Genomic DNA, 15,155 nt, shown 5'->3' with positions numbered 1-15,155 from the left:
CCATGTCTATGTAAGTCCCACATTGAATCCTCTCATACCCAACAGAGTGAACCCAGTGTCACAATTGCGAAATGAACACAGAATACAGAAGAGTAATGCTTTATTAAATCGCTGTCTTGAACAATGCTACTTAGCCTCATAAAATAAGTCTCTCGCTCGGCTCTGAGTAATGCATGATCCTATGGGAGCATGGTTACATAATGACCCGCTTTTACAAAACAAATAATTTGTTTCTTTTCAGAGCAAGGCTGTTTTGATAAAAAGCATCAGATAAATCCTAACCATTTATAAGTCATCATTACCTTGAGCAACATGGTGTCGTCAAAGGGGCAAAGTATGCATGAATGAGAAAAGACTAATGGATTTCAGAATCAAAGCTTCGCCTCCCTAATAGATTATGAGGAACAGAGTCCAAATTCTAATTATAGTCTTAATTAATGAGGCTGAACAGTACCTCTTTAACGGGTGCAGCCATATTGTTTTGGCACCGGAAATCATGCACAGGAACAATGTGAGCTGGGAAGAGAGTTCCAACTGCTGGTGCCAAAAAAAAATCCAATTCATATTTTACTTGGAGAACCCTTTTGTACAAAAAATAAATATCATTTGTAATGCCTCCATGAGGAATCTAAAAAAAAAAAAAAAAAGACTGGAAGCTCTGGAGCGGGATGGCGTGGACCTCAAAATATAGTGAAGTAACTGGCACAAAAACACTCTTTCGAGAAACTAGCCTATAATTCTTCAGTATTAATGAAGGAAGCTGTGCAGCTTCTTGGCACATTGCATAACAGAGATACAACTCCAAACAAACCCTCACATTTAACAGCGAATGTCCCGAACAGCCCAAAAGCACATCTGTGTACGCTGCATTGTACTCGAAACTGAATTCAAGATCGCCTCAAAGATCAGCTCATCAGATTGCTAATTGGTGCTCATCAAAACACAAATTATGTATTTCTGGAACCATTACGTTTGCATCACTTCCTCTTTGTGCACGATCACGCATTGTGAACTTTGGCGTAATCTGCAAAGCTGAGAGTTTGCTCTTGACAGCTTGAACAAGGTGTCTTTAACACATCAACTTGTAGTGCCAAATTTTTTGCAATGCACTAATTGAATGTGTGGGATCTGCTCTTCTAATGTATCAGCCACACTTCTGTAATCCCATGACGAAAGCACATCTAACTTTACAAGACTTCATAAATCGTTTCACTTTTAATTAAATTAAGGTAGTTGCCAAACCAGCAACTTCGCTGCTTGAACACACTGAATATATGGCAATTTAGCGCTTTAATACTTGAGACTGAGCACAAAGCATCAAGGACTTGTTCACCTTCTGGAGTTGTGGGTTCTTCAGCCATAAGTGGTTTGTGTCTGGGCTGTCTCCATTCTTCCTTTACATACACACACATAAACACTCTAAACATGTGCCTAAGGACAGGACAGACGCTGAAATATGCTGGGACAACTGACAAAAAAATTTAAATCTTGAGGGTACTGTCTGAAGGCTGACAATGCCAAGCTAGAGCCGTCAGTTGCTTCATTCAGGCTAAACTTCATGTACTAAACATGATCTTTTGCATTCAGATTTCTGTCATCCAACTCTACAGCAAATAAATAGAATTAATGCTTAATTTATAATGATACATACCATCATTATAAAACAATAATAAATAATATATAATAAAATAAAAAGATAATAAATAAAAGTAAAAAACAAATATATATAGATATATGCAATTACGTGTAATAAAATAAAATAAATTAATCAATCAATAAAATACACCAATAAAAAAATTTTGTTATACTTTGTATAACGACTGCTAAAGCCCGGGTCTGGTTCGACTTGAAAAATTCACCATGTGGGAAGAGATATTTTTCTATTGCATCAATAGAAAAACAGTGCCAATGATTTGTTAGTCAACACTGAGATCTGGGTAATTTGACAGAAACTAGGCCTTCTGTTCCCCGCACAAGTCAACAACAAAATAAAATCTGAAACGAAGATGATCCGAAACCAAATATTATGCTGGAAGCGTGCTGAGCTTCCATATCAGAGAACTCTGTGAGGAAACTAAGCCATTTTGTTTCACAGTGCTGATGATTCATCCTGACCTCCAGCAACTGTACATAGTTAGGTAACACCGAATTGCTTCAAAAGAGAAAGAATCGTGCTACAACACGAGTCTGATATTTCACGAACAAAAAGATTCATTTGCACCCCAGCTGGGCATGTCAACATGATGAAAAAGATTTTTTCCCTTAAGAGGAGAGCCGGTGTATGTGCTTGGATTAACGTTTAGATCCTCTTCACCATTCCTTTGGCTTAACTGGTGATCAGAGCATTTCGCTGAACTCATGCAGGCAATATGAGGTCGCTCTACACAGGGGAAAGAGCAGAGGAAGTGTGCTGTGAGCTGCATTCCTGCAGGCTCTGCCTCTAAGATGTCCCTGCTCTCCCTGTGCCTTCTGCTTGTGAAAAATCAGAAGTATGCAAGGAATGGCCATCTGACAGGAGCACTAAAGTGGTTCTTCTCCAAGGCAGCCACGCTGATCGAGGCTGTTTGGAACAAACAACAGCTGCGCTATGTGATCAGAGAGCCAAAGGCTGCGCTATGTGACCACAGAGCCAAAGGCCTGAGACCTCTGGGCACACGCTCCTTGCCACACCCCATAATGCCACTGTCAACTAAGCACTGTACGTCCAGTACCATAAATACACCCCAGATACTTTGGGCTGGGCTGTCACTAAACCTTTTAGCCCTGGAAGTGCACAGATAAAGAAAGTCATTTAACTTAACTGCATTATTTATGGGTAATTAATGAACAAACTACACAATGCAAAAGTATATTAATTAATAACAGGCCCTAAACATAATATTTCTCACAGCATTTCTCTCACAAAGTCAAAACTATTGGCGGAGTCTGGCATTAGAGATGACTGCAAAGACGACAGTATTCTCATGGGTGGGACAGGGCGCCGTCCCTGCACAAATTCACACACTCCATTTCTCTATCACTCATCAGTGACAGTTTCACGGGACTGCACCCGCTCTCTCTGAGCTATACTTCACTTCCCCCTCTCACTTCTTCTGTTATCTGTGTACCTATGGGAAAAGTCTTTGCACCCTCTCCAAGTCAAAAATTGAGGTTATATTTGCACTGTAAAGTACAGGTCAATAAAATAATTGTCAATTAAAATAATAAAATATTTAAAACGTATTATATATTTAAACTGATGACCTTTATCACCTCATAATAAAATAATACAACTGTCCCAATGAGCCATGCGACAATTATATATATTTAATTTTTATTATATATGCAAACTTTTTAATGCATATAATTGTAAGATTTGATAATAAATGTATTTATTAATTACATTTTTATTTAGAATACATCATTTTCATAATTCTCTCAGAATGTATAACATTATGCTATAAATAATAATTAATTCAAATGTATATAATTTTTTATATAGATGCAAACATACAAACATATAATACATTTGTTTATATTTATAAAATAGTTTTTTATTTATACATTTAAAATATATAATTTTCACAATTCTTTTAGAATTTATTACATATGTTTAATTATTTCCTAATATTTTTCATTAAAATGTTTATGACTATAATTATTTAAAACAAAATGTACTTTTTTTGTTCAAGTCTTTTTCTACCATACCTTGATGACAACATTAAAAGCCGTGTTAAAATTCCTTTTAAAAATATAGCATTTAAAAGGGTATTTTTGCATCATGATATAGCACTAATAGGGTATGCCCTGGGAGTCATTTATATGTACCGACATCCTTGTTTCAAATCTCTAAATATTGATTCTAAAGAGATACTCTGCACTACTGTCGCAAAGGGACTATGCTAGTGGGGACTGGCTCAGTAATGTCTGACAATTATTCAAAGACTGATGAGAGGCATCGGGTGTGTAATAGCAATGAATTCTGCTCCATGTTACTGAAAAAGTACTCTGAGGTATTCATTACCAAAAGGATCCAAGTGTTATACTGTACATGATCTCATAGGAGACTTAAAAGCCAATATTATCTCCCACTGTGTACATTCAATCAAGAGAGTCTCTGACACTTAGCACTCAGTAAGCGCATATCTATGTGTATGTGTGTATTTGGCAAAAAAGATGGTTAAATACCACCTGTCTCTGCCTCTCACTGCCACAGAATGCTTATGACAGGTTGCCTGGTCATTGTGCACAACAGTCTTAGAGGGATGTCATGGTCCGAATGCTTGCAGGGTTCTGCTGGGTCAGGCATTTAGCAGGCTTACGCCTGCCGTATAAGGACTGCCACAGTACCAGGAAAACAGATGCACCTGTCAATAGGGGGAAGGAAACTCAAGGGGGCCGGGAGGGATGGAGGCAGGGGGTCGAGGACTTAAAGGAAATGCTGAGTTTATTTACCTGCCTGTCTGAATCAGCTGCTGGAACAGTTAACCCTTTCATACACACAGACACAAAGACAAAAAGGAAATTCTTGCTGAGATGCACCTACACTACATCTAATGTTTCTGGTTGACTTTTAAAGCCCAAAGTATACTTCATTTTTTTTTTAAGCGAACGCGAGTGAAATGCACATCCTTGCAAAGTATGCTTCATTTGACGCGTACACGGGCGTTCATCGCGATGCGCAGTTTTGAGCAATCTCTTGCCAGGAGTTACAACCTATAAGGGTACTTTCTAACCTCTTTGCAAAATCTCTCGTTTATGTAGGCCTCCACTGTCGCTGTAGCTTGCATGCGTTCCGGTGCGGTGAGAAATTGAGTCCCCCCAGAAATTGGGTCTCCTTTAGGACCCCGAGTGATCCCATTGGTTCAATGGGCTTTTAATGGGTAGTATTTTTAGCGCCTGGTTATAATTCCTGCAAAATTACATTGTGATTTATATCATTTAAAATGCATTATAATGACCATTAATGTCTTTTCAATTACATGGTTAATTTACTAGTATATATCTGAATCTATAAGTTGTGAAATCAAGCATTTTTTAGTTCTTACTGTTTTTTTAAATTAGCTTATGTACTAGTATAGCATACATCTACCTGATTAGCCTGCTAGCTTAGCTTATACTATATTAGGTATTTTTTTGCTTCATCTGTTTTCAGTTCGTTTTATTATGCAATACATAGGCATTAACTTTATATTTCAAGCATATTGTTTGTGCACTTAATGTACTAAACATCATACAATAGTGAAATAGGTTATAATTAGTCAAGACGTCACGATAACAACTTTGGATCAGGCATTACCGCCTGGGTCCTAAAGGAGACCCGATTACTGAGGGGGACTCGATTTCTCATGACACATGACATAAACTAATTACTGCAAAAAATATTAAATGAGCATGTGCGACCTGTTACCCGGTTACAAAAATCCGGTGGTGCGCGTACTGTACATGCATACTCTTCTGATGATGAAATTCGTGTCACACGTACTGTACACGTGTACGCATAAAAAGTGAAGTATACTTTGGGCTTAAGTCCCTAATAGACTCACAACTAAATTCCTTTTTGTTCTTCGATTAGGGGTAAAAAGAAGTTTGAAATACCTGAGCATCGTCATGAGGTATACAGTTAGCAAACATACCAACTCCACCCACACTGCTAGAAAGCGGTGTATTTCCTCGCAATAACAAAATAAACGCAACCAAAATGCCTGGTGAGAAAACGGCAGTTAAGAAAGCATCTGATCATAGCAATCTGGATATGTTTGAAAGTTAAGTCATGTTTGTTTATATAGCATTTTATACAATAAATTGATAAACAATATCTATGGACTGAACAGAAGAAATGAACCAGAGAAGATTTCTATGTCTAAGAAGGCAGCGCCCCATAACACACTTATCGATTCAATCGCCACTGACCAATGGTAGTTCGAAGGCATTTACCAGCCAAAGCGAACTTTTCCTGAAAGTTTGCTTTGGCAATTTGTTTTGAACTCCCGACACAAACTCCAAATGAACTTCGTTTTGGCCTGATTTTGTTTTAAATGACGTCACACCAATTCATTCTTTGAAGTATATCAGTGCCTTAAGTTTTCCCGGAAAAAAAAACAGCAAATTAGGGCAGGAGGAATCTTCAAGATCATGTGAGAGAGCATGAATCTTACGGCTTGTTGTTCCAGCAGTCATGCTCTTGTGCTCGGATGCTTTGTAATGTTGAAAAAGTAGCCCTGGTCTACAGCTGACATAGACAGAGCGGCCCACTAGAGAACGGAGGCAACCCTTGTATTTGTAACTGTCAGGGAGAAACAGTTGGACACATGACCTTGTGTGCGTCCTTGGTGACTTGACACTGTGTGTATACACAAGCAGCAGGGCAGAGACTCTCGCAGCTGCCGCCATTTTCCATCATCACATGACTGTTTACACCCGCTTTATCAAACGCCCGAACCCACAAGTCAGCACTGGCACAACTTAATGCTCTTCCATCTGGATGTGAAAATGCAGCTCAGAGGCCTTTGACACAACCTCTGAGGTTTTCTGTGAATGATAATTGTTATATGCTTTTTTTTTTTTTTCATGAGAAGCCATAGAAAAAAACCCTTGATAATATCCTTCTGATGTCCTCATAAAGGGCAGAGTCACTTCAACATCCATCACTGGCTCATAACGGTTTGGCCTAGATTTCCAAATATCAAGAGAGAGAAAAGGGGGTGGTGTGCTACTGTAACATGCCAGTTATACTCTAAGCAGAGGAGAAGCGACTGAGGAAGAACCGTTTATCTGATCACAGGGGTAAAGATGGTGCTACTCCGTTAGGACGAAGAAAGAGGGCGACATACTTCCTGAAAAAAGATATCCTCCCTTACAGATCAACCATATCAATCATAAAAACAGAAACCGGATTCAGAAACCCCTGCAAAGCGAAACATCTATTGACACAGGAGCTGGTGCAGTCACCCCAGAGGACTAACCCGCAGGGCTGGAGCCGACACCGCTTGGCACTGTGAGCTCTGTGAGGATACCCAGCATGTCACCTAATGAGATGCACAAAATGAGATGATTAACCATCTGCATCTTTTATCTCCAAGTGTGTGGGTACATGTGTGTGACAGGCCAGCCTTCACACACAGCGTTCTGCTCCCTTTAGTGTGTCAAACACATTTCAATGCTGCAGAATTTTAAGGAGTGAAAATGCCTGCTAAAGCAAGAATAACTATCGCTCATACTTTGGGATTTGAACAAACCCTTAATACAATAAAGTATAAAACTTTGGTGTATCTCATACCCTGTTTGTGGTATCAGACATGAATGTTCTCTAAAATTGTGGCTTGTTGAGCAGAAGTGCAATATTACTTATCTAAGTCAGGCAGAAAATAAAATGTACTAGTTATTCTTAGCACCTAACATTTTCTAAACTGTATACATAAGTTACATTACAGACAATACTGTTCAAAAGTTTGGGGTCAGTAAGGTTTGTTTTTTGAAAGAAATTAACAGCTTTATTTAGCAAAGATGCATTAAATTGTTCAAAAGTGAAAGTGATACTGCTACAAAAAAAAAAAAAAAAAAAATACATCAAATAAATGTTGTTCGTTTGAACTTTCTATTCATCAAATAATCCTGAAAAAAATGCATCACAATTTCCACAAAAATATTAAGCAGCACAACTGTATTTAACATTGATGATAATAAGAAATGTTTCTTGCGCAGCAAATCTATATATTAGAATGACTTAAAATAATGGCTGTTGAATATTTAGCATTGCCATAACAAAAATGCATTACTTTTTAAAATATAATATAATATAAAGCACTCATTTTAAACTGTACTATTATTTCAAAATATTTCTACTAAGAAATAAGTAAATGCAGCCTTGGTGAGCATAAAAGACTTCTTTCAAAAACATTTTAAATATTTTGCCGACCCCCAATGATAGTGTGTATGTTTTGGTAGTGCGTATTTTAGGTTTAATTGCCTTTGATACTTGTTAATTAACCAAGAGCATTTTCCATTTTTGAACAGATTATCCACACACACACTTCTCAGCATCATTATATAGAAAGCTTGAGACTAACATAACATCTCATTTTGGGTACAACTGTTCAATGACACTGAATTCATTTGGCTCCAGACTTTTTCAGTTTCACTTTTACCTCAAAGGTAAAACTCGAAGGCAAGCATTCACAGAAACTTACAAACTATAATCAAAGTATAAAAATATGAATATACACAAATCTGAATTACGGAATCTCACCTAAGTCACTTACGCAAGATAATCTCAATCAAACCTTGCCATCCTGATTTCAAGCAGCATTTGCACTGTTGAGTACAACCTCCACCAGAGAGCGAGTGCTGGCCTGTGGAGGGCGAGTGTCGTTTGCGTATTGTTGAGGTCAGTAATGGGTGTTGTTGGAACATCAAACATTATTTTGCAGCGATGCAGCGCAGCAGTGTTTTTGCACTCTACTATGATCATGCCTCCCTCCTACATAGCAACAGAGATAAAAGGATGACTAATGTGTCCAGTGCAGAAAAACATGCATTTAACACTTGTGTTACAGCTTGAAGATGTATAAGGCGCACAAGGGCCAAATGCAAAACAGCTATTTATGGATTTCCAGGTTGCAAGGTTCCTCATAAAGGTTCAGTATAAATCTAAAAAGCTTTCTGCTTTCGCATTTTCATCTATTGTCACGGGAAAATGTTTATGAAACACATTTAAATGTATTCGCTATTTGTATATCTGTCTGTCTGTCTCTCACGCTAGGGTTGGTGTGGCCCAGTCACAGAGCCCACTGCTGTCAGACCAGCTTAAAGATCAGATGGTATTATTAAAGCCTGCTGTCGTCATGGAGACCACTTCCAGGAGACTACTAATTGATCTCACTTCCGTTCCACTCATGCTAGTGCTGAGAAGGTGTGAAACACAAAGCATCACAAGAAACATATAGATGTCTGTGCATAGCAGCTGGGAAACAACATTACCGCTCTATTATTACAGATCTCCCAATGTGAGACAGAAAAACAACATCTGTATTGAATTTTCAAAGCAAAGCAATAAGAAAGAAAACACATCTCTTGATATATATGCCATTACAATACCAGAATCCCATGACGGAGCTATACCTGCCCCATTTTTGAGGGAACGGCACTAACCTGCACTGCCTGTGCTGGGGGGCCTCTGTGGGGGCCCGGCAGACACTACGTTTCTGTGCAGGGAACCCTGAGGAGGAGACAGCATGGCACCGTCACTCAGAGAGGCAGTGGCGGCCGACAGGCTCTGGCTGCTCAGAGAGGCCCCGGGGTTGTAGGACATGGCGTTGGGGTTCGTCACTGGCACAGCCACATGCATGGAGAAATTCTGCGGGGGCAAGGCCGTCGGCTGGAAGAGAGACACACACACGGCTTTATGTGAGAGGCATTAAAGACTCTTACATATCTAAATATCCCAGTATCAAAATTGACATTCACACAGATAGTCATATCTCAACAAGTAACAACATAATCATTTAGCCTGGATATTCAGGTAGAATGGCCTATAATGGTACGCTGCACATATCTTCAGGCCTCTACCAGGAGTGAAAGATGACCCCTGAGCTTTGGTGCTTTTATCATACAATGGAGGAAAACAGGAGATAGATTGCTGGGTGGAAAAATGTAATCTCAGGAGGGAGATCTCCGGATCACCTTGGGCTGTCCAAGAAGCCCGGGATAAGGTGAGAAATACTCCTGGAAAACAATTCTCCTATTGGGAGTCATTTTCACTGTGCTCGGAACACCAATTTTGACCCAGGCTCAATACATAAAACAACATCTTGAGGTAAGATGTATTACGAAGGCATGCAAATTTGGGAAATATCTTGAAATAGCTCTCCAGTCAAGTATGGCTATAGCCAGCACTGCAATTGGCTGTTTTGATGAAACAAAAACAAATAAAACACACAAAAACACAATATACTTGGATTTTAAAATCAATCTCCATACATTTTTTGAAAGGGAAAAAAGAGGTGAAATTAGTACAATTAATCATATGACAGCAACAGTGGCATCTTAATCAAATCAACAGGCAGTGCATTGCTGACTATCCATAGAGTTATCCAGAGTGAGTGTGAGCAGGGACAGTGTGAGGCCACTCAATTCACTTAATAGTGCAGCGAGCCAGTTAGTGAGAATATTAGTATGTTAATGACACAAAAAAAAAAACTCGAGCTTTGTTCATGTCCATTCGGTGCAGTGAAAATAATCGTCTGACACCCTCTATCAGGTGCAGAATGTTATGTCATCACCCAATAAGATCACTATTGTCTCAATTTTAAACAAACAAAAAAAATTGCCTTATGACTAAAAACCCCCACATTTATTTATTACTACATTGAACTTAAAAAAGGTTCAGCTATTTGATTGTGCTGGGATTCTGGGTTCTGGAAGGACTAAAGAAATTGTTCAGGGAGATGAACAATCAAACCCAGGTGTTGCCACCCACCGGAAAAGTGAGACAAAAAGAAATCAGTTCTAATGAGTGGAGGAGAAATGGTGAGATAGCTCCATCTTTATACAATGGCAAATCTTCTCCATCACATGACCTGGACAGAGCACAGCACTGAGAGAAAAGATTCAATTTCCAGATCTATTGGGGAGAGTGCTGGGAAGAACACATCAATTACCTCAACCAATGAATCTGTCAGTATTCTAGCCAGTAGGTGGACATCAAGGCAATCTCTCCGAAAAAAATACCACAAATACATCACACTTGCGTTGAACCTTGTTTGTTTGTTTGTTTTTGCAGTATTTCAGGTTACTAATCAAATAAGCACATTTGGTTTTTTTTATTATTAAACTTTTCACTTAAAGGGATAGTTCACCCGAAAATGAAAATCTATATGAGTTTCTTTCTTCTGTTGAACACCAAAGAAGATATTTTAAAAAATGTGGGTAACCTGACAGGTGATGGCACCCATTGACTTCCATGGTAGGAAAAAAATACTAATGGGTGCCATCAACTGTCTGGTTACCAGCATTCTCTAAAATATTTTCTTTTGTGTTCAACAGAAGAAAGAAACTCATACAGGTTTGGAACAACATGAGGGTGAGTCAATTTTTGGGTGAACTATCCTTTTAAATGTACTGTATGTATAGAATTTATTTTAGAAATGTATCAAAAAGAGGGAAAAAGGTTTAATATCTCCAAACAATGTGATCTTATTAGGGTGAGAGAAAAAGCTTAATGAGAAAAAAGTGCACTTCCAATGGACAAAAAAAAAAAAAAAAAGATTATGCTTAAAAAAAAAAAAGGTCCTTAAGTGCTGACAGTGGTTGCAGGGTGAGGCAATGAAAAAAAGGGGGGAGGGGGAGTATCCTTTCTGCCACAAAGCCAAGCAAAAACGTTGCATTTACTTACGATTTTATGATTTCGCATCATATTATCAAACTCTTCATTAATTTTTTTATATTTTTCTTCTGTGTGAGGGGTGAGGACATATGAGGCGTCAGGATCCGGGCTATCACAGCCTCTGTGTTCTTTCTTGTTAAGCGCCTGTAGTAAACATCAACATAAAAAGAGGGATCAACACAAAAAGGCAGGGAGGAAGCAGTACTTACACCACAGCGCTTGTACATTAAATCACTCTCTTCGTTTAGTTTGCCGAAACGATCGTCCATGAGGGGACTGTGACCGAAACAGTCATCTGGATCAGGACTGGCACAGTCATTATGGCCTTTGTTTCTTAATTTCTGAAAATGAAATTAGAAAATTCACACATACATAGACATATGTAAACCCAAACAGCTGTTATCGTTGGGTTCATTTTAAACAATTGACTGCTTAGTAATTATGATAATTAACTACTTAAATAATTTAAGGCAGAACATTTTGATAAAAATCCATAATTCACAGAATTTATTAAAGAAATACAGTCATTGAACTCTGCGACAATTGCATGCTGCTTAGTGAACACAGAAGAGCTGTGCTCAGGATGTTGAAATTGCACTGGTAACAGTTCAATGGATAATTTGGCAAATACATTAAGAGCTAATACGCTGATGGTTGCACCATGCCTATTGCATTAGCCCTCGGGGAGGAAATTGAATTGTCACTCCTTATCCTTTCCCTTAAAAACATTAGGCTGGGGAAAAACCAAATCGTCTTTTCTCTCTTTGCGTTTCTCTCCCTCTCTCCTCTTTGCTCTCTTTCTTAGGAACATACATTTCCCTCAGCATGTGTGTGTCGCGATGCATATTTCATTATCTTTCAGTTATCATAAGCCACCCAGCTGGAAGACACATACACATAAGAGGATCCCACAGTGCAGCGCTTTAGAAGCTCTCTCTCTGTAATTCAGCACACCTGTCACTCACAGGAGCCTATCAGAGTGAATGCAATGTACAAATTGAACGGATTATCATATCCGGTCACTAGCATTTATTTAGGTGTGGAGAGGACTGATTATTTTAAGAGAAAAGTGCAAGGAGCACAGCACAGCACCTGATGTAATATTAGCCATTTTTACCCTGAAGCTTTTTAGTAGTTTTTAATAAATACTAGTCTGTATTTCTTTTGTCAGAAGGGAGTCTATTGGTTACATGTTACTTAAGGACAGTATAATGCATTTTAATATCTATCTATTCATAGCTGGTCCTTGAAATAGTGTATTGCATTAAAATGTATCATCTCTATAAAACTATATAATTAAATGTAATTTAATGAAATATAATTTATGGAAAGAGAAGATAATGCATTGCAATTGCAGTATATGGAATTGCAGTACATTTTGATAAAAAGCATAATTCACAGAATTTAATAAAGAAATACAGTTATTGAACTTTGCTACAATTGCATTAAAATGCATCATCACAATACACAATTTAACATACCATCATGCATTACAGCCTTTAAATGTAAAAGCAAAAATAGGTAAACATTGTATTGTAGCCTGTTATAAATATAAAAAATAACGATAATGACAATTTATAAAATACACACAATTTCATGCACCATTCTGAATTATAGTTAGTTTGGAAAATATTATTGTAATATTGCATAGCATATTTGTGTAAATAAAAACTATATAATTAAATGTAAATTAATAATTTAATGAAATATCATTTATGGAAAGAGAAGATAATGCATTGCAATCGCAGTATATGGTAATATTACGATTAACTTCATAATTCACAATACTCTGTATATCGTGTTTAAGAACACTATAACCTTTTATTTTTCAAACTCTCCATAACCCATCAGACCGGTTGCATTAACAAGATAACAGCAAAGGTTGCCAAAAAGGGAAATCTTCATTCGATGCCCTGATGTGTTTCTTACTAGATAGATCTCCTGCAATAAGACTACCTCAGGGTGGTTTGGTAGCAGAGGTCACATGTTCTTTCAGATGAAAAAGTCATGTTTTGAAGGAAGTGAAGCCCCTACACTAACAAGACCCTTAGTCTCTGTATCTATCACGATGTGTGTGAGAGTGTGGAGTAGGTACGTGTGTGGGTGTGTGTGAGAGTGCCTTTAGAGCGCAGCTGCTGTCCTCTGGTATTTCTGTGACTGTAGAGCGAGGTCTTTGTTGATCCTTATCTACTTTATCTAACAACACGTGCAACCGAGCTCAGCACTGTCTGAAGTCAAACATCACAACGCGTTCATACACATGCACAGGAACAATCGATACAAGTACACAATGTGCACTGCTCTGCGATGTCTAAGCAAAACACAAAACGCAAGTGGTATACTGCTTACAGCTACAGATATATGGCTTTTCTGGGACCATCTGTAACCATAAAGCCATTTAGTGTGGTGCCGAAGGTGGCTCTCGCTCTCTCTTCCCGGGTCATTTCCTGTTTACAGGGCCCTATGTGGCTCTCTGAAACACTGTGTTTACCAGTGAAACTATGCACTTTCTCCCCCAGAGTGCCACAGATTCCATCAGGACCTGCAAATTATAGTCCCAACCTGCTCATTATGTGGCAAGTGCTGTGGCTAGAGCTGGGCAGCGAGATCTGTGTGAGCAGGGCAGGGCCACTGACTTCCACAGTAACCCTAGGGACACACCCGTCCGCTGGGGCCTGAGTTTGCAGGGAGGGGCCCCTGTGGAAATCTTGGCCGCCAGGCCAGCCTCCTCATGGGCACACAGTGCTGATGAGCACAACAACATTTCCAAACAAGGAATGTGATGGAACTACATTATAGAGTACACATTAATCAGGGTAGATGCCATATTAAATTTTATACGGATGAAAACAAGGCTGTAAGGGAAAGACTTACAGTTTTGACAAAGGCATGCACTGTATGAAGGTCTTAGATCAAATATTTATTAAAAAAAAAACTAAAAAAAAAAACTTTCAAAACTGTTTTATGGAGTTTTTGTCTACTAAAAGTCTTTTGGAAAAAAAGTTTCATCAGCTGAACAACTGGCAAGTTGTTAAACAACAGTACAATCCATTGAACAAGCAATACTTCTGTCCCTCACAGCCTCACAGTGGTGTAAAGTATTTGAGTAAATGTAATTAGTTACCGTTCCTAAGTATCTTTTTGGCTACTTTGTAGTTTTACTGTATCAAAAATATTAGCAACTTTTACTCTCTATTTAACTACATTTTTGAATAAGTAAATGTACTTTTTACACATTACATTTTGCATGGCACCTAACTTTTTCTGCAGCAGTTTCTGCTATAAAGAAGCGTTATCGCCATCTAAGGGCATTGAAGGTACAATATCTTGTACGTTTTGCCTTTACTCACCCAAACTTGTCAACAAGGCTGCTTTACGTGAATGTGAGTGCATTAGCAGGTAGTTGCTTAATCGCAGGTGTTTGATTTATGAGATGAGGACATGACTGCAGCCGTTAATGAGGCCAAAACCAACACATTTTACTTCATTTTACTTAACATTATTTTATTTATCTGCTAAATTGACGAGACCTTTTTGAAAGATATTGGTTTACTTATGGCCTTTTTGTGCACCTGAGCTTAAGAGACTAAGAGACCTTTTAAGAGGCTGTTGTGTCGACCTTGATTTATTGCAATTTTGTGGTGTTCAGTTTTATTTTGATTTTAGAAAATAAACGTGATTGCTCTTCTCACAAATCAACTGTTTCTTATTTTCACTGGCATGTCTCTCACGTGTTGAAGACTAGTCCATCTTTGAGCCTACATTGAGTATGAGTAAAATACTTAAGTACTGT

The 15,155-nt window shown here is 38.3% G+C and overlaps 1 protein-coding gene across 15 annotated transcripts in view; it reads right to left on the bottom strand.

The window, feature by feature from the left end:
- Positions 1 to 15,155, bottom strand: part of mef2aa (myocyte enhancer factor 2aa) — a 103,731-nt gene that overhangs the window by 11,899 nt on the left and 76,677 nt on the right. For 7 of the 15 annotated variants that reach the window (XM_048168323.1, XM_048168319.1, XM_048168320.1 and 4 more), the window contains 3 exons: positions 11,572 to 11,703; positions 11,372 to 11,506; positions 9,130 to 9,355 (listed from right to left, as the gene is read on the bottom strand). In XM_048168323.1, the coding sequence (XP_048024280.1) occupies positions 9,130 to 9,355; positions 11,372 to 11,506; positions 11,572 to 11,703 (493 nt within the window). The remainder of the gene's footprint in view (positions 1 to 9,129; positions 9,356 to 11,371; positions 11,507 to 11,571; positions 11,704 to 15,155) is intronic. The other 8 variants (XM_048168328.1, XM_048168331.1, XM_048168332.1 and 5 more) reach the window with 2 other exon arrangements.

This window comes from Megalobrama amblycephala, linkage group LG19 (assembly GCF_018812025.1).
Source record: "Megalobrama amblycephala isolate DHTTF-2021 linkage group LG19, ASM1881202v1, whole genome shotgun sequence".
Taxonomy (NCBI): Eukaryota; Metazoa; Chordata; class Actinopteri; order Cypriniformes; family Xenocyprididae; genus Megalobrama; species Megalobrama amblycephala.
Note: the sequence above shows the minus strand (reverse complement) of the source record. Positions and strands in the feature narration are given on the sequence as shown.